The sequence below is a fragment of the Pogoniulus pusillus genome, chromosome Z, assembly GCF_015220805.1.
Source record: "Pogoniulus pusillus isolate bPogPus1 chromosome Z, bPogPus1.pri, whole genome shotgun sequence".
Taxonomy (NCBI): Eukaryota; Metazoa; Chordata; class Aves; order Piciformes; family Lybiidae; genus Pogoniulus; species Pogoniulus pusillus.
Genome location: NC_087309.1, coordinates 51,362,531 through 51,388,424, shown reverse-complemented (window position 1 = coordinate 51,388,424; position 25,894 = coordinate 51,362,531). Strand labels below are relative to the sequence as shown.

The following is a 25,894-nucleotide window of genomic DNA, read 5'->3' as shown; positions in this document are numbered from 1 at the left end:
TTTAAGAGGACCTATTCTCTGTCACCTCTACCTTACCTTACCTTTCCTTAGTGCCTTCCTTGTGTTTGACATTGTGCAAACAAGTGACACCTGCTGACCCAAACTAAAACTTACTGTGGGGCTGTTATTTCACAGAACTAGTAAACTAAGATGACTCTTGATAGCTAGGTTTGATAGGAAAGGGAGGTGTACTTGAAAGACTGGCTCAGCACAAAGTCACTTCTGTAGGCAATGTAACTATTTCTGCCAAAAATCATGCTGTAAAAACACCAGCTTGGGTATTTAGTGAAAACTACTAAGTCAGTTTGAGACAGATGAGCAACTGGTCACACAACTTAAAATGTCATAAAAGCAGTATTTCTGCTAGGAATTACTGAAACCCCAAAATTAAGAAATTTTTCTAATCAGAAGTAAAATTATTCATATTTTGTAATCTCTGTAATGTAGCTGCTACAGTTCAAACACTTCCACACTTTGTAAGCTATCTAAATTATTTTAAGTACATAGATAAATCCAAACTGAGTGGGCTTCAACAAAAAGATCTCTGAAGAACTCAGTCTCAAACATGCTAGAATGAGTGCTTAGGTGAGGGAATTCTGTATGCTCCTACACACTTTCTCTGTGAGACAGAATCTCTCTGCATGCATCTTTAAAGGATGAAAAACAGTAATCTTTCACTCTGACAAAGAACAACTGCAAGAACTCAAAATAGACTAAACTAGTTTACATAGGCCAGCTCTTGCAGATGGCACTGCTCTCAAAATGATTTTGTACACAGAGTATTAGACTATAGGAGGATATATAAATGTGTATCAGGATCTACATTTTCACTCTGCATAAAAACATTTCTGTTCTGCTTTCCAGAATTTATTCATATATGCTTTCCAATAGTTATTCATATATAACACTCATAAAAATTGCCTTCTGAAAAAATTCTCATGATTCTTAAGAAATTTAGGCAAAAAAAAAAAACCAACTGTTAAATTGCAGGTTTAAACAAGTAAGGGAAATCATTGAAAATTTTCATTAGTAAAACTAATGCATGTACCATCCTTTAAAATAATTCTATGTCACAATATATTGGAAAGGTTACAAATTATACTTGATTCAGTATAGTTTTTAAAATTTAACAAAGTTTACTGCAAACATCAGAGAGTATCTTACTCAATTTGTTTTCTATTCTCTTGCTCCTTCTTCTCTCTGTATTCTCTTCTGTATCCTCATTCTGAATTATGTCTTGGCACATGTAGGTTTCTGGATCCTTCATGTCTTTAGATTTCTGAATTTTTCTGACATGAGATATTTTTTAGGATTAACAAAAACATTATTTTTGCTATATAAATCAATGCTTACAGTAGAGATAAGAATGTGAATGTATTTGATTTCAAAAGGAAGTCAGTAATAGTACGCAACTATATATCTTAGGTAGTACTGAATAAAGGGTAAATCAGAAGAAACTATTTTCCAGATCTTAAAAAAAAAAGTTTTGACTTTTCCATTTTGACAACTTTAAGCCAATCCCATTAGGAATGAGTATTCTGTATACACTGTATTTGGTACATTAGTTGAAAGAACATTTTACAAATATTTAAGAATATTTGTCATACTTAAAATTCTTATCTTTGCCACTGTGAGATATTCCCTGCTGAGTGTCTTCTAAGATCTGTTGATGACTGGAAACATGGCTGCATTTTGAGGGGGTGTCTCTTAACTCCACTGCATTCCCTGACGTTGTTTGGGTTGTTTCTGCACGTGCTGCAGCCTCCTTCAGAGGCAAACCTCTCTCATTAGTTTGCTCTTCACATGAAGTGGCACCACAGTAATCTGAAATTACTTCTTTCTCTCTCTGCTGCTCACCTACAGGCTGTGACAAAAAGAAGTATTGCAAGCAATTGCTAAGCATGTAGTTAAAACAAGGGCTGTATAAATAAGAACTTCAAGAACATCACCTTATAAATTGTATGTGTGATAACACATAACACAGGGGCTGCTCAAGCAGGTATTGAATGCTACAGATACAAGACACAGAGCAGGACACAGAAGAGGCACTCTGAGTAGTATGCCACACTGTCTGGACCCAGCAGAATTAGCATACTCAGAATCACTCCTTAAATAATAAACCTAGGCTGGCTGACAGGAAACAAAAGTTATAATGATCTGAAAGCCATTTAACTTAACATAGGAAATTACTTAATAGTTACACTGCAAGTTTCCTACTGACATGATCTTTTGTCCTCAAAAATAATGTTTGAGATGTCTTAATCTAGTCCATCTTATCTCACTCTAGAAATGTGCACAAGAGCAAGAAACATGTTTAACCTAAGATGGTGTAACCGCTAGCTGAGAAGTTATTAACAAAACCATACCATCCCCAAGCTACTGCCATCACAGGTGAAATTCACTCCACTTAACCTTCAGCCCAGACGATGCTAGGCACCCTCATTACCCCCACTGCTGGTGAGGAACCACCACTAATTTCAAAGATGATAATGATTCACCTTCTCCTAAATTGTGCAAAGGGCAACTTAAACAGCTGGTGTAAACCAGAAGCTTATCACTAGCAGAAAAGGAGAGAAATCTCACCCTAAATAGATGTCAGGCAATTTGAGTTACATGAGTTTATTCACTGTTGTAGCCAGCACCTGTGCTGTGCTGTTGAGTACTACTTAAGCTACGGAATACTGGGCACTCTTCAGCTTGAGTAATGATGAAAGCTCTTAGGATACACCCTCAGCACACACACATACAAATTCTTTCACAGTGATGTGGGAGAAATTGTTAGTCCTTTCTTGGGACACAGATGAAAATAAAGGAGTCACTGATTAATTTTTTTAATTGGCCAAGTCAGCAGACAGCTTGTGAAAAAATGAATTGCATTCCTAGAACTGGTTATTCCAGGTTGAGATAATGCATGTTAACATGGCAGCTGGGGAAAAACAAGTATTTTAGTTTACAAAATTATCAATGCACTACTTTATGGCGTATTGCATCTGCTGTGGGGGGAGGGTTATAGAATAAAAAGAACATTTTAATGAATTTTAAAAGGGTACTTGCTTTATAAGGGACCATATATTAAAATATATGGGGTACCCAGCATCCTAATCACATCTACAGGACAGTGCAGAGTCTCCTCTTTGAAGAAATTATAAGAACAAAGTGAACAATGTACTGTTAGAAAGCAGCAATTACTAAAATCTAACTGGGATTTTTTTTTCTCATTCGACCAGGGAAGTGATTTTTACCTCTGTACTCAGCCCTGGTGAAACACAGTATTTCAAATACTGTGTTCAGTTTTGGGTCCCTCGCTACACAAAGGATATTGAGGTACCAGGATGTGTCCAAAGAAGAGCAACAAAGCTAGTGAATGGCCTAGGGAACCAGTTCTATGAGAAGCAGTTGAGAGAACTGGGGTTGTTTAGTCTGGCGTAAAGGAGGTCTTTATTGCTCTCTACAACTACCTGAGAGGAGGTTCTAGAGAAGTGGGGGTCAGTTTGCTCAACCAAGTAACAAGTGACAGAACAAAAGGAAGTGGCCTCAAACTGTACCAAAGGAAGTTTAGCCTGGATACCAGAAAGAATTTATTTACTGAAAGGGTATCTGGCATTGGAACAGTTTGCCCAGGGCAGTGGTGGAGTCCCCATGTCTGTAGATATTTAAGAGTCCAGTAGACATAGTGCTTAAGAAAATAGTTTAGTTAAGGACTTGTCAGTGTCAAAGTAATAATTTGACTTGATCTTAAAGGTCTTTCCCAGTCCAGACAATTCTGTGATTCTTTGACTGTCTTCCTACTTTCTGCCTTCAAGAACAGCAGATGGAGCCACAAACAAAGCTAAAAATCAATCACCAATTGACAAAATGTTGGAAATCCCCATTCCCACGGGACTCTCCATTAACTGTAGTATTGAGTAAATCTATACATTAAGCTTCACACATTTGTGCTACAAGTTTTGTAAATCAACACTTCCATCAAACAGCTTTGTAAATTGCCATGGTTGAGAGACAATCACACCACCTTGAAATTAGGTGTTGATGTATTGTTTTATTCTGTACTGTTATATTCAGTTATAGTCACAACAGAAAGAGAGAAGGCTGAGGTGCTCAATGACTACTTTGTCTCAGTGTTTACCAGCAAGGGCTGCAGCTGCACTGCCACCACCAAGCTCCAGACAACAAAGATCAGAAGTGGGCAAAGGAAGATCTGTTCACCATATAAGAGGATCAGATTTGAGACCATCTAAAGAACCTGAAGGTGCACAAGTCCACGGGGCCTGTCGAGATCCACTCAGGGTCCTGAGGGAACTGGCAGATGAAGTTGCCAAACCACTGTCTATCATATTCAAAAAGTCATGGCAATCTAGTGAGGTCTCTGCTGACTGTGAAAAGGGGAAACATAACCCCCATCTTCAAAAAGGGAAACAGAGGGAAGACCCCAGAAACTAGAGTTGGGTCAGTCTCACCTCTGTGCCTGGCAAGACCATGGAGCATATCCTCCAGAAGGCCTTACTGGGCCACAAAGAAAATGAAAAAGAGGTGGTTGGTGCTAACCAACATGGCTTCACCAGGGGCAAATGCTGCCTGACAAACTTGTTTGCTTTCTGTGATGAAATTACAGCATCTGTGGATAAGAGAAGAGCAACTGAAGTCATCTACCTGGATTTGGATATGTGTATAGCATTTTGACACTGCCACATGACATCCCGGTCACCAAACTTCAACAGCATAGCCTTAAGGGATGGACAACTCACTGGATAAAGAATTGGCTGGATGGCTGCACTCAGAGAACTGTGGGAAACAGCTTGACATCCAAATGGAGTCCAGTGATCAGTGATGTCCCTCAGCAGTCGGTACTGAGACCAGTGCTGTTTAACATCTTCATCAGCAATATTGACAGTGAAACTGAGTGCACCCTCAGCAGGTTTTCATACAGCACCAAACTGTGTGATTAAGCTGACACACCAGAGGGAAGGGATCCCATCCAGGTGGGCCCAAACCAACCTCATGAAGTTCAACAAGGCCAAGTGCAAGGTTCTATACCTGCGTCAGGGAAATCCCAAGCACAAAGACAGGCTGGGTGAGGACTGGCTTGAGACCAGCCTCAAGGAGAAGGACTTAGGGGTAGCAGTTTCTGAAAAGCTCAGCATGAGCCAGCAGTGTGCATTTCCAGCCCAGAAGGCAAATCATGTCCTGAGTTGCATCAAAAGAAGTATGACCAGCAGGATGAGGGAAATGATTCTCCCACTCTATTCTGCTCTCAGGAGACCCCACTTTGATTACTATGTCCAGTTCTAGTGCTCCCAACACAAGAAGGGCATCCGAGTGCTGGAGGGGATCCAAAGCAGAGCCATGAAGATGATCAGAGTGGTGAAGCACCTCCCCCGTAGGGACAGGATGCAAGAGCTAAGGTTGTTTAGCCTGAAGAAGTGAAGGGTCACAGGAGACCTTATAGAGGCTTTCCAGTACCTGAAAGGGGCTACAAAAAGGTGAGAAGGGAATTTTTATGAGGGCTTATTGTGATAGGACGAGGGAGTATGGATTGAAGCTTGAGGAGGGCAGATTTAGATTGGAGATGAGGAAGAAACTCTTCACAGTGAGGGTGATGAGACACTGAACAGGTTGCTCATGGATGCCCCCTCCCTGGAGGTGTTAAAACCAAGTTGGATGAGGCCTTGAACAACCTGGTCTAGTGGAAGGTGTCCCTGCCCTTGGCAGTGGGAGTGGAATTAGATGACCTAGACCTAAACCATTCTATAAATCTATGAATATCACCAGCTAAAGACAGAATTTACTCGTACTCTTTGGATGCTTTTTTGCCATTGTGTTAACACTGCAAAGCCACCTTAAATAGCTAGTTATTTGTGGTTCATCATTGATTTGTAGCTCCAGATTATTCAAAGACAACACAGACTGGAGAAATGTATTTCAGGTTTAAAAAGCCTATCTAATGCACTCCATAGCATAAACACATCTCCTACGTGTCCCTTCTCTTTCTAATCTAAACAGGAAGAGACTATAGCAGTTTTCCCTTTGTGCTCCTCTCCAGATATTTGCATTAATGTTGTTGAATCCAAGTGATCTGTTCCAAATCACCTTTACCACACATGACAAGAGAAGAAAACAAAAAGGAGGATCATACATTGTATCTGTACCCACTGGCTTCTTCACAGGAGGACCTGACCACAAAATGATGCCTCCATTTTTTTCAGTAAGTCTTGTACAGGCAGAACTGAACAAAACAAATGCATTTCTAAATGTGTGTAAAAAAACCTATTAAATAATCTTTCTAGTCTACATCAAAGACAGAGCTGTAGTTTCTTTGTAATACTTGCAAAGTGTTCATATGCTACGGTGGTGAGAACTATGACAGCAGAAAACAGCATACTACAGTCTGGAGTTAAAACAGAACTGGAGTGAGTAAGAACCTAGAGATGGAACTGGCTGGCATATACTAGTGTGCCACAACGGACTAACAGAACAGAGGTTTGCAGCTTTCTTCGGAGAGAATCCAAGACATAGGTTTCCATGTCAGCCACTGAATAAGCACTGCTAGGAAAAACATAACTTTTCAGTTATTAATTTAATTGTGTGTATACTTGCTTATTTTTTGTCTCCAAGTTATATTCTGTTAAGGCTCTTATTTCTTTGATATGAAGTGGAGCAAGCTGAGGCTCTATCATGTTTGTTATTTGTGCAGTCATCACCTGACCACAGAACACTCGGTTCTGAATTTAACTGCTCTCTCCCTTGGTCTTAAGTTGTCTGTCATGGCAATACAGGGTTGGCACGTTGCACTACAGATCCTGACAAGGAATTCAAAACTGTCACATGTTCTACTGGCAAAGCATTAGTGCTCTCATCCACAGATGGGAAAGGCAGGACCCTGACACTAACTTCTTGCGTTTATCATTTTAAGACCCTCAGAATCACTAAGAGATCTCCACAAATCACAAATTCACCAGTCTCTACACTCCGTTCAGTGAATGCTTCCATGAAAAATCTTCTCTGAGGATGTCAGTGAAAGCCCTGTGCCAGTATTAGGGGAATATTCTTTTTACTCTGCATCTGGGTCAAAAACAGTCATATGATTTCTCTGGAAATCTTAAAAAATACATGGAAATGTATCTTTTGGTGTCTGTTCCTTTGGAACTGCCATAATATCCACCAGAAGGGCACTTAGACAGAGGCTTATTTCTGGAAAGTCATCATCAATACTTAATTTCTGTGAAATCTAAACGTTGAAAAGCCCACACCACTGTTTACAAAAAGGAATGGAAAAACTCCCTCTAAAAAGCTTTTAATTAACATGCACTTTAGGAGTCATCCATATATATATATATATATATATAAAAATATATATGAGTATATTTTATATGTATTTTTTGCATAAATTGAAAAACTTAGAATTTTCCCTACAAACTCATGTAGTCTATTAATAAAGATTAGATTCAGATCTTGGTTCCAAAAGTGGAGTATTTGAACTGTTGACTTCCCAAGCAGTGAAAATCCCAAGAGAGATTGTATCTGCTACAAAGTCAAAGATGCCAATGACCTGAGAGTGTTAAAGGACTTAAATAAAACAAAATAAAAGGCATTAACAGTTTCTGTCACCCCCAAAATAATTAAAGTGAACATACTAACAATAATATAAAAAAACCATAATAAGTAAACCTCATAATATGTGAGTTTTTACTACGTGTTTATGTGGATCCCACACAATATGGAGCATTTGTGCCTCACAAGGTTCAGTTCACAGTTTTAGGAGTATGTCTGAAAGCTGCACATTTTGAGTTTCCACACTTAGTATAGAACCACAAAACCATAAGTGTTCTTGGAAAAGCTACTGGTTTTGCAATCATTTTTAGGTGCTTTCAAGAAATGCATCAATTTTTATGCTAATTGAGAGCTTCTTCATTTGTGTCCTATCCTTGTTTCAAATCCTCCTAAAGGAGAAAAACAGATGCCTCAGCAGACTTTAAACGGATTTTTGCTATATAACATTTATATATGATAGTGCTGTTGTTTAGGATTACTGGATTCTAAGAAAATCTTAACACATTTTTAGACTCCTGCTGCCGGCAAGTGGTCATACTGAGTAGTGCAAAAATCCTCTAATCCCTGGTAACAATTGTGCTAAAATTCACACTCAACAAAACGCAGCGGTAATCTGACAGCACTGACTCATACTCAGTTTGTAAACCATTACAGATCCCTGATTCTTTGTTGAAAAATTATTTCACTGGCTGCACTTTCTTATCCTGTTACCTGTGCAGTTAGCTGCTCCTTTTAAAGGACTGGTTATTTCTTACTTGGCTCTACCGAATTACAGTTTATTTTTAGATCACTTCTCTAATTTGTCCAGACTTTAAACAACTGGTGGAAAAACTCACTAGCATAATTTTCACAGTATCACAGTATCATCAGGGTTGGAAGAGACCTCACAGATCATCAAGTCCAATGAAGAACTGAAATAAATGGTGGGCATGTGTATTACAAATCTCCTAAGAAAAAAAGCTTGGCTTGTTTGTTGAAAAGCAGATAAAAATTTTATTTATATCAATCAGGTAACCATAAATGACTAATTTTACAAGATCCTAAAAACCCAACTGCCAACTGAAACGCAGCACATAAAACTCCCATCCAGCTACAGTTACCTACATTTCTTTGGCATGTCCTTTTATTTGCAAAAATCCCTTGGGACTTTCTCTACAAGTAATTAAAACTCAAACCTTTCCTTCCCTAAAACCCACTCTCAGATGACAGTTACCCATAGAGACATTTAAAGCCCTAGTGGTGCCTACGGGGGTCCCTGTACCTTCAAACATCTGTTGAAAACGAACAAAGAAATTGCTGAAGCCTGCTGGAGTGTGAATCAAAATAGGAAGTCCTCTCATGTGAACTCCAGTCCAGTAAATATGGTTCAAAAGTTCTACTCATGGGAGGAGCAGGATTCCCCCACAGGCAGCAGCTCAGAAGTAAAATACCAGCATTGTTGTAAATGCAGATTAAGGTCCATCCTCCACCAAAAGAGGGTGCTTCAAGCAACTAATTTTAAAATTAGATTCCTATGTAAGAATGTCAAAAAGAAAAATGTATCTATATGGCATAAGGCTGTTAATTCTTTTTAGGGTTTGAATGCCAATTGTGGTGTCTGTGAATCTCTTCCACTAAGCATGAGCATACTACTTCATAAACTTTGATTTAAATCCCACTATCCTCATGTCTCAGTTATTCAGAGTACAAATGCAAATCATGGTGTTCCTTAATCCAGGCATAAATCCTGCTGACCTGCTGCTAGCAGAATCTCTTGTCTTCCCACCTTACCCAATATGCATGCACTCAGTCAAGACCTAAGCATGGCCATACTCAACTCCAGCCTCAGCTGTTTCCAAACCTCCCAACAGTGAAAGTAGAAAGACAGGGAAGAGAAACAGAGGTCTTAATCCTAAAAAAAAAACAATTTACTTGATCACAACTATAAAAAACCTTTGTGTTAATAAACTCACTGTACCGAAGGCCAATGAGCAAGTCAGGCTTACTCAAGCCTTAGATATCTACCTCTCCCTGTGCATGACAGGAGAAGCAAGCTTAAATCTGGCCTGTCAGTTCCAGCAGATAGCGTATTTACATTACCTAGGTGAATCTTGATATGGAAGGATCTTTCTTCCATGTGTTTGAGAAAAAATTTAAAGTTCCTAAGGAAGTGTTACAAAGTGTGGTTTGCAAACATTTTAAGATAAAACTGGACAGACTAAGAGTGAAGCATAAACTGTAAGGACACAGCGGAAATGTTAAGTGGACTCCTCTGTTTGCTAGTTCTGAGTCAAACAACAACAGTAAAGTTCACCCTTTCCAAAGAATCAACATTACAAGCACTTTTGAGACAGCTGAGACAAAGATCACTGCAATATTGTGGGATATGAATGATGCAGAAAGAATCACAGAACAGTTGAGGATGGAAGTGATGTCTTGAGATCATCTAGTCCAGCCTTACTGATCAAGCAGTGTCAGCTGCAACAGGTTGCCCAGAACCATTCCAGTCAGGTTCTGAGTATCTCCACCAGTGGGAAATGCATCACCTTCCTGGGCAACCTGTTCCAGTGTCTGACCACCCTCACAACTAAGAGAAGGTTTTGTGTGTTCAAATAGGATTTTATTTTTAATTTGTGCCTATTCCATCTTTGTCCTATCAGTGAGCACTGCTGAGGACTCCAGCTCCCTCCTCTTCATTCCTTCCCATCAGGTGTTCACATGTGTTAACAAGTGTCCCCTGAAGTGTTGTCTTCTCTATGTTCACAACTCCTAGCACTGACCTTCAATGTTTCCAGGGATGAGCCATCTACTACTCTGGGCTACCTGTTTCAGTGTTTCACCACCTTTCCTGTAAAAAAAAGCCTTCCTTATGTCTAGTCTGAATCTGTCCTCTTATAGTTTAAAATGATTGCCATTTGTTCTATTGCAAACAGGCTCTGCTAAAAATACTGTCCTCATCTTTCTTATAAGTCCTCTTTTAAGTATTAAAAGGTCTCTCTATAGATGTCTATTCTTTAGGCTGAGCAACCCCAATTCTCTCAGCCTGTCCTCACAGGAGAGGTGTTCCTGTCCTCTAAGCAGTTCTGTGGCTGTCCTCTGGACCCACTCTAAAAGGTCCGTGTTCCTGAGCTTTTCCAGATCCTTCTGCATGGCATCCTGTCCTTCAGACATGTCATTCTGGTGACATGGGCAAACTCACTGAGGATGCTGTCTCTACACCAGCCCTTGTATCAGTATAAATCCTGTGGTGGAGGGGCCGCAGCCCCAAAACTGAGGCCTCCCTATGCCTCTACATGCCTGGACATGTTTTTCTGCCAGGGACCTATGGCAGTAAACAGGTTGTGTAACAAACACACACCCAGTCCGTGTACCCCTGGGGTCCACCCAGGTAATCCCCTATTGGGAGGGTCCAGGCAAACAGCTTCTGCCTATTAAGGTAAGGTTTGGCTTACTGCCAGCCTGATTGGTCACTTTAGATGACCAAATGAGTCACAAATCTTGGCTAAGAGTCTATAAAGAGGAGTGCAAAGGAGCACCACGTGTTCAGAGGTTCAGACTCAGAAGTTCAAGCTCAGCTCTCTGATCCACATAGCCACACAGACCTGCTTGTATGGCCTAGACACAAGACCAGGCCCTCACTTGCATACTTATGAGGCTCAGACCTCTTGCAGGTAACCAGCAATAGAACAAGGGGACACGGTCTCAAGTTGTGCCAGGGTAGGTATAGGCTGGATGTTAGGAAGAAGTTCTTCACAGAGAGAGTGATTTCCCATTGGAATGGGCTGCCCAGGGAGGTGGTGGAGGCACCGTCCCTGGGGGTCTTCAAGAAAAGCCTGGATGAGGCACTTAGTGCCATGGTCTAGTTGACTGGATAGGGCGGGGTGATAGGTTGGAGTGGATGATCTTGGAGGTCTCTTCCAACCTGGTTGATTCTATGATTCTATGATTCCAGATAGACAGAGTGGTTGACTGCTACTCTTTGGATGGGACCAACCAATTCTTCATCTACCCATCAAATCCTATCTCTACAATGTAGAGAGGAAGATGTTGTGGGGAACTGTGTCAAAGGGCTCACAGAACCAGATGCACCACTTCTTTAATCACCTTAATGGCCCTGTGCTGGACTCGCTTCAGTGTGTCCATATCTTTCTTGTGCTGAACCCAAAACTGGACACAATACTCTAGTGGTGGCTTTACCAATCCTGAGTAGGAGATTAGCTCTCTTGGCTTGCGGATAATACTTTCCAATGCACCTCAGGACACTGTTCACCTTCTCTGCCACAAAGATGTGTCACTGGCCTGTGGCCTGCCACTACACATAGTTTTCTACAGTGGGAAACATGTTTTAAACTACTACAAGTCTACATTACTTTAGATTAATTAACAGTCCTTCTAGACTCTCTGTCATGGTGATGTCCTTCCTGTTTCACTCACTGCTATGTCTCTTACCCATGTGCCATAAAAGCTTAATAACTGCAGTTCCTACCTAAAGAGAAAATAAAGGTTAGTTCTTCAATGGCTTTCATCCAATATACTCAGTGTTAGCTACAACTGCTTATTAAAATGAAAGAACCAGGTATTTCTCAGTAAACTATTCTGTAATATTAATTGAATTAAATGATATTTTATATGCATTCAGTTTTTTAAAATACACTAACCTTTTCTCCTGAATCTTTCTGGACTCCATTCAATTCAGTATCTAAATTTGGGAAAGCAAACAAATATTTCAGTTGTACTATCACTGAATTCCAGTTCTGAAAGATCTCATCTTCTAACCAAACAGCCTCACTTAGTGATTAAGACTAAAGTTGCAAGCAATCTTTAAAATTACTGCAGTCACGCTCCCTAAGTGAAACTGATAGTAAGGTTTAAAGTTAGGCTCTCATAGGGATATTTTGTCACATTACTTCAGGGAAGTTTAGAGGCCTATGTTTCCACAGACTACCAGCATAAGAAATTGCCATTCATTCCACAGGATGAGACCTGTCTCCTGCCCTCTGTAATTACAACGCAATTAGACAAGACAGAGAAAACAATTCAATAATTTACTGCTTTTGGAAAGGGTGGGTCCCATGCCCCCGGCTCACATCAGAATGTTTCACCTTTTATGTGACTCCCTGGGAATTTCCTCATCAGAGATACAGTGAATGGTTCTAGTGGGCTCGCAAAAATTTGTTCCAAGACATTGTCGTGGAAGGGAGCAAAACACAGCAAAACAGATGGGGCAGCTCTGGAGTGCTGGGTGCACAGAGGAGTGGAGGCACAACTGAAAGTACAAGAGGGTGACACACAGATTTAGGGAATAACCAGTAACCTGTTTGTTTCTCCTTTCTTGTTTAGCCTGGAGAAAAGGAGGCTCAGGGGTGACCTCATTCCTGTCTACAACTACCTGAAGGGAGGTTGTAGCCAGGTGGGGGTTGGTCTCTTCTGCCAGGCAACCAGCAACAGAACAAGGGGACACAGTCTCAACTTCTGCCGGGGGAAGTATAGGCTGGATGTTAGGAGGAAGTTCTTGCCAGAGAGAGTGATTTGCCATTGGAATGGGCTGCCCAGGGAGGTGGTGGAGTCACCGTCCCTGGAGGTGTTCAAGAAAAGCCTGGATGAAGCACTTAGTGCCATAGTCTAGTTGACTGGCTAGGGCTGGGGGATAGGTTGGAGTGGATGATCTTGGAGGTCTCTTCCAACCTGGTTGATTCTATGATTCTTACAGATGACTTCCATTCTTGGATGTGTTAGCAAGAAGTAAGTTGGAACACTCAGTGACTGTTACATCCATGCTTACCTCATATATCCATATAGAACTTGAGCGCTATGTGGCCTGTAACTGTGTCATAGGTTAAGAACTTTCTCACACACACACACTATTGAAATTTACCAGGCTAGCTCAGATGGCTTGGAAGTAAGATGCAGTTATATTTACAGCAAAGCTAAATTTACAAGCATATATACACAATGTATTTAGAAGTATTTAAAATTACACAGAAATTAGAAATAACACAGAAATCCAAACTCCCTCCCAGACAAAGGAAACTGCCAAGAAGGGGCTCAAAGCTACTCCCTTCTTTCTCCCTTTACTTTCACAGCAAAAGCTTATTCTGTTTCTGTTAGTCAAGATTAGTAGAAAAGGTATTAGAGTGGAGTGAGGGGGAAGTGAATAGAAGCAGCATCACAGACCAGAGTGGGACAAATTATTTACATTTCAGCTTTTTGTCCCTCTCAGGAAACCAATGAATGATATAGACTTCATCACTATTTTCTCTTTACAACCAATGATCTAATTTCTCTCATTAAAATATTCCAATCAGCCTCAAACCAGCACAAACTGGTATCAGAAAATTAAACAGCAATGGACATACATCAGTGGCTTGGGAAAACAGCTATTTCTTAAAGAAAATCTTAATAGAATACTTACAATCCATGACCGAAATACAACTTACCTACAGAATTATTTTGCTGTTCTTCTATTGCAGCATTTAGTGAAAAATCAGGCTCAGGAACATTTTCAGTAGCTGATGGACAGTTTATCCAACCCCTAGAATTAAATCACTCAGTAAAAAGTTCTTATGCTCAAAGAATTGTAATATGCTCATTTTAAGAACATTTGCATAGTACTTTCAATTTATTTATGCAGTTTTGTACTCAACAAATATTTCTGGAAATAACTACAGTTATTTTCAAGGCGCATGGAACTAAGACTTCCAGGTTGCAAACACAGCCAGCTCCACTTAGAAACTCATTCCCTAAGTGAAAGAAATGACCCTGCCTAATTTTTATTACTTCTTCCTGTACTGACATCTTTCCATAACTTCAAAGAACAAAGGGTCTAATATTATTTATTACACATTTTTGCTTATTTGTTTAATGATTTTCCTTTGAGTAGCTTATTGCCATTCCTGTAGCTTAGGCTCTTACACCATTACAAGTAGTTGACCCATACTGGGCACTCAGACCTTTCACTAAGCAAAGAAGAAAATTGCTTCACAATAGAATACAGAGATTTTTTTTTAACAAATATTTTTAAAATCATATAAATGGAGGTATAATGGAATTGTTAATCACAACATGCCTGACTGGAAATCCTCTGCAATGTATTATACTCACTGCAGCAGAGACTGAGACTGGTCAGATGCAAAAGCCTCTTGAGGTATCTACATGGAAAAAATGACAAATTAATAAATTAGTAAACCAACTACTGAATTATTTACTTTACTGTATGCTTATGGTGGCAGTGTTGATCTTCTTGAAGGTAGGAAGGCTCTGCAGAGGGATCAATGGGCCAAGGAGAGTTGTGGGAGGTTTAATAAGGACAAACACAGTTGCATCACAACAACCTCAGGCAACGCTACAGGCCTGGGGCAGAATGGCCAGGAAGTTGCATGGCAGGAAAGGACCTGGGTGTGCCCACTGACAACCACATGAACATGTGCCAACAGTGTGTTCAGATGGCCAAGAAGGCCAATAGCATCTTAGCCTGTATCAGGAATTGTGTGGCCACCAGCAAGAGGGAAGTGATTATCCCCCTGTACTCCGCATTGGTAAGGCTGCACACTAAGATGGAAGGGAATGTTATCTGCTTCAGGGTATGAAGGCTCTGCAGAAGAACTTGGACAGGTTGGATTGACGGGCCAGGGCCAGTGATACTTGATTCAACACCACCAAAGGCTGGGTCCTGCACTTGGGGTCATGACAACCTCATGCAACACTGCCAGCCTGGCGAAGATTGGCTGGAAAGATGCCCTATAGAGAAAGTTCTGAGGGCAAACATAAAACCACCAGTGTGTTCAGGTGGCTATGAAGGCCATGAACATATTGGCCTCTGTCAGGAATACTGTTACAAGTAGGACCAAGGAAGTGATTGTTCTGTATGCAGCACTGGTGAAGCCACACATACACTTACTGGGCTCAGTGTTAGGGCCCTCACTACAAGGGAGGTGTTAATGTACTGCACTGAGTTCACAGAAGACCACAGAAGCTCATGAAGGGTCTGGAGAATATGTCTTAGGTGAAGTAGCTGAGAGAACTGGGATGGTTTAGTCTGGAGAAATGGAGGCAGAGGGCAGTTCTGAATTGAAGCTGCATCAAGTGGGTGTCAGCCTCTTACCCTCAGAAAAACAAATAGGATAAGAGTAAATGGCTTCAAGTCACACCAGAGGAGGTTTAGATATTAGAATGAATCACTTCACTAAATGGTTTATTAAACACTGGAAGAGGCTCCTTAGAGAGCTGTTTGAAGAACATGATCGAATCACCACCCCTGGAGGTGTTTAAAAGATGCACAGATGTGGTGCTAATGGATGTGGTTTAGCACCAGACTCGGTAGACATAGATAATAACCTTAAGGAGCTTTCCAATCTAAATGATTCTATGATCCTGTGATTAAGACAGGCAAGGAACCTGCAGAATAATTATCTTCCAGATAAACCAAAGACTCAGGTTTATGAGAGGACTATTAGCATACTGACTGCAATTTTAAGCAAACCACTGACACACAGCGGAGAACATTTGCAGCACTAGGAAAACTCTGTACGGAGTGGTGATCCCGTTTGTACACGGCATTAGCAACTGAGTAAGAGCAACCATTTTAGCAGTGGTCTGAAGAGCATCAGATGGAAACTACCCAGTAGCTGAAGGGCTCCCTGAAACAGCAGAGATTTTTTAGGAACAGCTTGTGCAACAATTATTTACTGACGTAGTTTCAAAATATAGCATAGGGATAGCCAGCAGAAAGTTACTGAGTTTGCTGAATGCACCTTCTGTACAAATCAGCCTGGGTATTTACACAGAACATTTACCCAGACACCAAGTGAGGTCAGGAGGACAGAAGAACTGCTAAATCTCCTATACTGACTCAGGAAGTTAAAGCTCAACAAACTACTGTTATATCTCAGAAGAAGGAGGAGGAAATATTTTGTTTTCTCCAAAAATTACATTCTAAGCAAAATCAATGTACTGCTGACTGGTTGGGCAGTCTTCTTAAATCACAAAAGTTACACAAATACTGACTGCAAGTACAGCAACGGCCTTTTGCCCTCTCTCCTGCTTTTGGTAAGGAAACTAAATTAAAAAAATCAAGTGATTTTTCTTACGTCAGCACTTATTTATATACCAAACATCTGAGGGGGCTTTGAATGTGATCAAACAACAACAACAAAAAAACCCAAACAAACAAACAAAAAACCCCACCCCAACAAAAAAAAAACAGTTTATTCTTAAGAGCTGTAAATGCCACCTTACAACTTCAGCTGCAGGTCATCAAACTGGGGAAGAGAAAAAAGCCTGAAAAAGGTGAAAGCATAAATTTATAATGAGGCCTGCCTGAACAACCTATGGAATAAGGTCATAGAATCATAGGATCAACCAGGTTGGAAGAGACCTCCAAGATCATCCAGGCCAACCTATCCCCCAGCCCTAGCCAGTCAACTAGAACATGGCACTAAGTGCCTCATCCAGGCTTTTCTTGAACACCTCCAGGCACAGCAACTCCACCACCTCCCTGGGCAGCCCATTCCAATGCCAATCACTCTCTCTGGCAAGAACTTCCTCCTAACATCCAGCCTATACCTCCCCTGACACAACTTGAGACTGTGTCCCCTTATTGTATTGCTGGTTGCCTGGGAGAAGAGACTAATCCCCACCTGGCCACAACCTCCCTTCAGGTAGTTAATAAATAAAGGAAACAGCTTGACTCATCAGTTAGAAAGAACTCAAATCCTACAAAATCTGTCAGCATTATCTACTGCATTCCCCGTTAAAGGAAAGCCTTAGCTCTTACATGGTAGAATCAAAGACATGACAGAGTATCCCAAGCCTCCCTCAACCCACCTGAAGTACAAAGAAAGCCAAGACTCTTTGGAACTACTGTAACAGATGTTACACCTCCTTAAAAAATTCACAGCCACTATGGACAGCATGACTCCTGTATCATGTCACATCAAGATGCTGTATACACTCAAGATCATTTGTGAGGACACAGTGAAGAAAAGCTTCCATGTAAACACATTCCATGTTGGATCTGAGCGGTGCACATTGATGCAATGTACACATGCAAGTATCAAGGACGACAGGTCAAAAGCATTTCTTACAACACTCGGTACAGATTTAAACTCTGTTCTGTCCCCATGCTACTTATGATCAAGCTGCCAGCAGTATGCTATTTAGGTATGACAAAAAAATCAAACAGTGAGAGTTACATAAACTTTTTGGCAAAAAGCACTGAGTTTCTTTGCTTTTCTGACCTCTGCTTTTGCAGACAAGGGATTTGTCCTTGGAGTTGGAGTAATCCCATACTGGCATTGCAGACTGGCTACTCCGGTGAGAGTCATGTAACTAGAGCCTTGGGTTAGGCAACAGAGAGTTAGATTAGGAAATAAATGGGAAACTCCATCATTCCCTTCATCCTCAGAAAAATGGGATAAATTTCAATCACACAACTCCAGGATATGCAAGCAGCAAAATAAACACATGGAGAAAAGCTTTTTAAATTACAGAATCTTTTTCATTTTTTTCACTGTTTTCTCAACTTCCATTTGAGACAAATTAATTTTCTGCAATGCTCTGTGAAAACATTCACTTTAGTAGAAGAAGTGTGATTTTTCAATGTAGTTTTTGTCATCTAGGAAGCAGAATAGCTGGGTTTTTTTTAGACTCTCTTATCCTGGAATAAGGACACATAGGTAGTGGTCTTTGGACTGGTGAATCTACAGCACTAACACAGTGCAACAGCAACATGTTTTAAACAATTTCTGTTAGAGTAGAAACCTTATTCTACTTGTTTCTCATTGTTTTGTGAGTATATCAGATGCAGGTGGAAATGTGATTGCACAGGTGAACAAATATTTATGGCTAGCTACCAACTGTGGCAAATAAAATGTGGGCTAATTAGCAGATTAGGCAGTGCAGAGTTATTCATAGAGTAGAATAATCAACCCATCATCACAAAAAGCAGTATTTTATTCTGCATTTCAGATTATAATCTCTTTTCTAAATAAACAATTGTCTGATCACAGCTAATCTCATAATAAGTAACTGAGTGTTAACTCAGATGGTTGCTTAACAGGTCCTGAAGGGAGAATACTATAAAGTTTGTGCTCCACAAATTCATCATCTTTGTCATGAGCTTAACCTCAAAATTAAAAGATTATAGCTTCATGTAACAGCAGGGAAGAGCCTTTGACACACTCCTGGAGAGAATGTGCTACACACATGTCAAGTATCTTGTCATACAACTCCTTTCAGATGTAAGCTACCAGGCTCTTCTGCATATTGAAAATGGAAGGCCCAGTGAGTTTACTAATAACAAGTAATCAGATGTGTAGTAGGAAACATATGACTTCTATGCCAACTGTATTTACCTGTTCTTCCTTCAGACTACATGTGAGTTCATGAAATTTACCTAGAAAATGCATTTCTGGAGAGGGAAATCCTAGGGAAAAAAAACAGTAATTAAAGGATCAGATTATCACAGTATCACAGTATCATCAGGGTTGGAAGAGACCTCACAGATCATCAAGTCCAACCCTTCACCACAGAGCTCAAGGCTAGACCATGGCACCAAGTGCCACGTCCAATCTTGCCTTGAACAGCCCCAGGGACGGCGACTCCACCACCTCCCCGGGCAGCCCATTCCAGTGTCCAATGACTCTCTCAGTGAAGAACTTTCTCCTCACCTCCAGCCTAAATCTCCCCTGGCACAGCCTGAGGCTGTGTCCTCTCGTTCTGGCACTGGCCCCCTGAGAGAAGAGAGCAACCTCCTCCTGGCCACAACCACCCCTCAGGTAGTTGTAGACAGCAATAAGGTCACCCCTGAGCCTCCTCTTCTCCAGGCTAACCAATCCCAGCTCCCTCAGCCTCTCTTCGTAGGGCTTGTGCTTGAGGCCTCTCACCAGCCTCGTCGCCCTTCTCTGGACATGCTCAAGCATCTCAATGTCCCTCCTAAACTAGGGGGCCCAGAACTGAACACAGTACTCAAGGTGTGGTCTAACCAGTGCAGAGTACAGGGGCAGAATGACCTCCCTGCTCCTGCTGACCACACCATTCCTGATGCAGGCCAGGATGCCACTGGCTCTCTTGGCCACCTGGGCACACTGCTGCTGGCTCATGTTCAGGCGGGTATCAATCAGCACCCCCAGATCCCTTTCTGTCTGGCTGCTCTCCAGCCACTCCGACCCCAGCCTGTATCTCTGCATGGGGTTGTTGTGGCCAAAGTGCAGCACCCTGCACTTGGAGCTACTGAAAGCCATCCCATTGGACTCTGCCCATCTGTCCAGGCAGTCAAGGTCCCTTTGCATAGCCCTTCTGCCCTCCAACCCAGCCACATCTGCCCCCAGCTTAGTGTCATCTGCAAACTTGCTGATGACTGACTCAATGCCCTCATTGAGTTTTGGTTTCTGTATAACTTTCCATAATTCCATACAATTCTCCAGAGATTTCTGTGTTACTCGGTAATTGAGGTATATGCAATAGACTTCAGTGTTCAAATACTCTACTACCTAGCTAGATATGGTCAGAAAATAATTAAAGCAAATTGGGGGGGTGAAATTATTTTATTCAGTGCTCTGGAAACCTCTCATAGCTCATACTGGAAATAACTCTCTCCTCCTGTTTTTTAAACTGACAGCTGCGATTTTGGTAGATTAGCAGATCCATTAGACTAAAAGTATCTATATTCCTCCATGGAATACTCTCTTGGTGATGAAAAGCATACATACAAAGGAAGAATTTATCTCTAGGAAAAAAGAGAACCCTTAAGGTTGAGCCTTCAGGTTTCAAAACTAAAATGTTGTTATTGACATTAATAAAATACTCATTATGTTATATGTCTCATTAGTGAATTGCTACTATACAAATACACACAAACACACAAATAATTAAACACTAATTCCAACTTATTGAGTATAAAATTCCAGAAGTGGAATGCTAAAAAAAAAAATCATCATTATCTATTCAGAGACAAAAATGACCCATGCAGCCCTCAAGCAAGTCTCCACTCCACAAACTGAAAAACTCAAACATAGCTTACACTATGTATGTTGAAGGTTGCTGGGTTTTCATTACAGTGGATAATCACAAGTAGGTTCAAAACACAGTGGTTTTTCAGTCAGACAAAACTACTGATCAACTATAAAAGTTCCAGCATCAGGAAACCACAGCCAAAGGAAAAGTTTCTGCAGATTTCAATAGGCTGTAGATAAGATTTATATTAATTCACAGTAGGCTGATAAAAAACAATGGTAACACCCAGGTCTCCAAACTGGCAAAAAGACAAACAAAAAACATAATCTGGAAGAACACTTAGAACACCTCATGCCACCTGAAGTTCTACTGGAATAAAATGTACAGGGTGCAAGTCAAACAGATTATATAACAATGTTAAGGAGGCACCAGTAAAACTACTATGTAATTGCTACATGCTTGCTCACACAGCCCGCCCTAAGGGAGTTATCAGGGAACATTTTAAGGCTTTAAATGAGTGTGTATGCATTAACATCTAAACTATTCTAATAACACATCTAAACTATTCTAATAACACATTTAAATTAATGCACTTAAATATCCCTACCCAAATTTTGCACATTGAATTCAAAGTGTATCTATATTTTGAAGTATTACATCCAACTATAGTTACATATTACAACTGTGTGCAGAAATTCCATCTATATTACTGTTATTAGTTCCCATTATTTTATCCTGCTCAAACACACAAACACACACATATATATAATATTTAACCCCGTGAGGAAAGGCTGAGGGAGCTGAGGTTGTTTAGCCTGGAGAAGAGGCTCAGGGGTGACTTCCTTGCTGTCTACAACTATCTGAAGGGACATTGTAGCCAGGTGGGGGGTAGCCTCTTCTCCCAGGCAACCAGCAATAGAACAAGATGACACAGTCTCAAGTTGTGCCAAGGAAAGCATAGGCTGGATGTCAGGAGGAAGTTCTGCACAGAGAGAGTGATTTGCCATTGGAATGGGCTGCCCAGGGAGGTGGTGGAGGCACCATCCCTGGAGGTGTTCAAGAAAAGACTGGATGAGGCACTTGGTGCCATGGTCTAGTTGACTGGCTAGGGCTGGGGGATAGGTTGGAGTGGATGATCTTGGAGGTCTCTTCTAACCTGGTTGATTCTACGATTCTATGAATGAGCATTAAAACATAAATAATAACATATATAAATAAAAAGGACATTCCTATGCAAACACTTCCCATGCCAGGTATATCCAGTTATAGGGCACAGGAAGAACGGAGAAATTAAGAGCAAATTTGCTGTTCGAATATTAAAAATACCGGGAACATTTTGCTAAAATAAAAGCTGAAACTATGGGATGTAAGAGAGCGCATTCAGTTCACAAGAACGAACTTCATGCAGTACCTGTATTTAAATAACATGACCTCACACAACATCCATAGCAATCATACAAAAAAAAAAAAAAAAAAAAAAAAAAAGAAAGTATTTCCTACCTCCATTTGAGCTCTGTATTTGAGTTGTTGAATCCAGATCCAGATCACGATGAGGCAACCTTTGCAAAACAATTTTAAACAAGTATGTAAACATTTGTATACTCTGCTTTTCAGTCCTGTAGGTTAAAAGCAGAGTTGAGGGCAGCCGAGGGCACGCATCTTAGTTCTCTGTTGCCATGACGCTGCTAACCGCACACTGGGCAAGCACACAACACTAACAGTCAAGGACCTCCAAATTTTGGTATGAAGCTACACTGCTGCTTTATGTATTTCCAAGCAACACTGAGTCACAAAGCCAGTATAAAGACGTGCAGTTGCTTGGTAGTTTCTACTCCTTGTCACGGCACAAAAGGCACAAATGTCATGAAAATGGTACCAAGTTAAAGTTGCAGAGAAATAACCTCGGCAGCAACTGTATTTAATGGTGTGTTGTGTATTTTCTCTGAGTTGGGTTCCAGTGCATTTCACTTCCACTGACTTTATTCAGGACGGTCTGGAGACACAAACGCGGAATAGCACGAGGCATGAGTATGTAATAGGTAATTGTAATTGTTTAATCAAGAAACATTTTAATAGAGTGTTAAGTATGCCTAGCTGCAAACGGCAGTGTAGGTACAGCTGTTGCACATCAGGAAATATGCCTAACTGCAGAGGTCATGCTATATATGGTAATGCGCAAAGAATAAGCTAGCTAATTGCTAAAAATTTCAAGGACTAAGCTTTAGGTACATCCTTAATTTTGAGATCCACATATGGGACTCGGGACATTAATCAGTCATATTCCAAGGACTAAGCTTTAGGTACATCCTTAATTTTGAGAAAACATGCCACATATGGGATTCAGGACGTTAACCAGCCAAAGGAAGTCCATATTTGGAGACGGGTTAACCAGAGGACACCTGAGGAGGACTGCTTACTTCATCCTCAACGACCACCAGAAGGGAAGGAAGACCCTAACCCAAAAGAAGGAACATGCGCAGAAAGGATGGATTTATGTAATTTGCAGGGCGGAACAACGCAGACAACATAGTATAAATATGGGCTGATTAAGAGACTTGTCACGACAGTTGGCGGAGTGGTGACTCCCCTGTCGTCCAGTGCTGTAACTTTGCTCATATTCTACTTGCCTAATTGAATAAATTTGTAATCTGGGCACTTTGATTTTGAGTCATTCTCAATTTATAACAAGTACAATAAATGGGAGCCGTTTGCACGGCTGAGAACTGTTGAGTCTAAGGAAGCAGGTACCTGGTCCGAGCAGCGAAGCCAAATCACCCTCCTACACACACACACAAACCCAGATAAACAAAACAAGCACACACAAATAACACGTTTTAAATCATCAAGAAGAGCTGTCCTGCTCCCCAGTATGCCGCACGTCGAACAAGATGACTCCCTGTCAGGCCTTTTCCTGAGATCAAGCCCACAGCTGAGGCGGGGGAGCCGCAGCCCGCCTCGCCTCGGGGCGGCCGAGGCGCTGTGCCCTCAGCCCGCCGTTGCGGGCCTCTCGCCTCTCGCTGCGCGACAGCTGCCGCCACGACAGCATAGGTACAGCTCAGGGCAACAACTGCATTACCACATCCTCCTACATAACTCCTCTTCACTCATATCACTATCCGTCACGGAGGCCTCCACGATAGTCTCCTGGCTAGAAGTGTCCCCGCCATGGCCCTGCTCCGCCATGACGCCACTGTCACGCTGCCCTCGCTTCCCCTCCCCTTCCCCTGCCGTCGTCAGCAGTTGACCCTCTCTACCCGGCGGTGCCGCGCAACACCCCTCAACAGAAGAAGTGACACCTGAGCCCAGCAGCTCTTCGTGCCCGACTCGGGTAGCACCTGGCAGCCGGGGCGGGGATTAGGGGAGAGGAGAAGCCAACATCAGTAAGCACAGCCCAAAGAGCATAGGTAAAATAGGGGTGTCTGGTGGTAGATGTTAAAGGCAGCTCTCCTTTCAGTGCCGTTGGGATAAATCTCAACGCCGTTGCAGCAGCAGCCTGGGGTGGGATGCCATCTCCGCACTTTCAGCAAGGGGTTGTGCTGTGCCTTCTCTCCTGGTTCGGGCCCTGTCGTACACAATGATCAACACAGCCAAAAAGCATTTAACGTATTTATGCTGGCCTACATGTCATCTACAGTTGCACCTTTTTACTAACTTAGGTGTGTCCGCAGCCACATCTAAGCAGCTGACTTCATCAGCCGTTCAGAGCACCATGAGTAAGAGTGTTTGATATGGCCAAAATCATTAGTTACCAATATTTTCACACTTATTTGCATTAGCGTTCTTGTTCAGCAGATCCACCAGATCTACTGATAGCAACAACATTTTCCTCAGAGACATGCTACCTCAGCTTGGCTTCCATCTCTTCAGCAGCAGCGACATGCTGCTCACCCACTGTGTGACTGGGCTGCAAGCAGACCACTGCCAGAGATACAGATAAGAAAACTCCATAGCAGCAAGCGTGATGTCATATGCTTGTACAGACTGCAAATTCCAAATCATACTGCTTCCAGTGAACTTGATTAAACTATCATTTTTAGTACTTGTCAAATCATCACCCATTACTATGGAAAAAATGTGGAAAAGAGTGCAAGATACTAAAGGTCATTAAAAAATGTGTCAATTACATGCAACTGTTGCAACTGTGTACAGACTGGTATTTTGCTTTGCCTTAGTCACATCCGCATGCAATTATAGCAATTGTCATGCAGATTATCAAATTACTTCTGAAACCTCACTTGTAATGTCAAGGGTAGGAATGAAGAATGATAGCCACATTATGATAGGTCTTAAGAAGCAATGAACGAAAAACTTCAAAAATTAGGAGATAGGAAAAAGCATTGCAAGAGCCTGGAGGTATAAACCTCTTTCTAAACAAATCATATAAATTTGGCAAAATAAGCAGATTTAGCGGTTATAGAGCAAGTATGGATTAACTCTGTGTGAACTGTGCTTGTTATAATGTGATCAACAACTTATTGACACACCTCCTCTCTTAAGGTATGTGCCTCCTTGAAGAACCCCATCTTCTTGATCATGCACCTTGATGTTTTTGAATGCTATACCTTTAAAGTGAAGTGAGGAATGGACTAACCAATAGAATATTAATGAATGTGTGTTAAATGGATAAGGTTTGCTAACCTGAAATGTATAAATTATGATAGATTTGTGTGGTTCGATACTTGGCTTTGGTGAATCATCACCCTTGCGTGCCTGTATTTGCAGATGTGCAATACAATCAGAACGCTTCATCTGTGTGTGCATATATTGGCATTATCCGCACCATGCAGATGACCTCACTTGAGGGACAGTAGTAATACTTTTTTCACCAAATGCAGAAGATGCACAAGAAAATGTGTTATGAAAGAAGCTAGCATGGAAGATGGATGTGCACAGTAAGAAGTTATTACAATTTATAAGCATCACATTGAATATGAGAATGAAAAGCATGTTTACATGTAGAAAGGCTGAGATACCACGAATGATTTCATCATTGACTGCAGCCACTTTGGGTGGAGTTCTTAGGAAACCTTTTAATCTATGTATCATTTTTTGAAATTAACACTTCATGACTACTGTTTTTCTAAATGAAATGACACACGCAAGAAATATTTTTGGGAAAAATGAGGCTGCAGATCATTCAGTGCAAAGTCGTTGCAGGTCAGACTTTGTATTTGCATGTCAGCGATTGCTTGGAGGTAAGAAACACATTAATTAGAGCAATGCATTGCAACCAGCAATAGTGTGTTGCTCCTGACTCGGTGTGCCCGTGCTTCATGACTAAAAACCTGTATAACCTCCTCGGCCGAAAGACACACATATATTCCTTATTTTTGCCGAACGTCGGCGGCACCCCAACTTTCCACAAGAGTGACAGCTTGTGAATTAGTACACTATTTCTTAACGCCGCGGTAAAGCG

The 25,894-nt window shown here is 41.3% G+C and overlaps 1 protein-coding gene across 1 annotated transcript in view; it reads right to left on the bottom strand.

The window, feature by feature from the left end:
- Positions 1–23,661, bottom strand: part of ANKRD31 (ankyrin repeat domain 31) — an 81,427-nt gene extending 57,766 nt beyond the window's left edge. Inside the window, 14 exon segments of the mRNA XM_064176330.1 lie at positions 1,165–1,289; positions 1,409–1,470; positions 1,592–1,864; positions 6,591–6,687; positions 6,689–6,865; positions 6,867–6,945; positions 6,948–6,990; positions 6,992–7,216; positions 12,186–12,226; positions 13,965–14,059; positions 14,629–14,675; positions 18,879–18,949; positions 21,979–22,037; positions 23,555–23,661. Of these exon segments, the coding sequence (XP_064032400.1) occupies positions 1,165–1,289; positions 1,409–1,470; positions 1,592–1,864; positions 6,591–6,687; positions 6,689–6,865; positions 6,867–6,945; positions 6,948–6,990; positions 6,992–7,216; positions 12,186–12,226; positions 13,965–14,059; positions 14,629–14,675; positions 18,879–18,949; positions 21,979–22,037; positions 23,555–23,661 (1,501 nt within the window).
- Between the last annotated feature and the right edge of the window lie 2,233 nt (positions 23,662–25,894).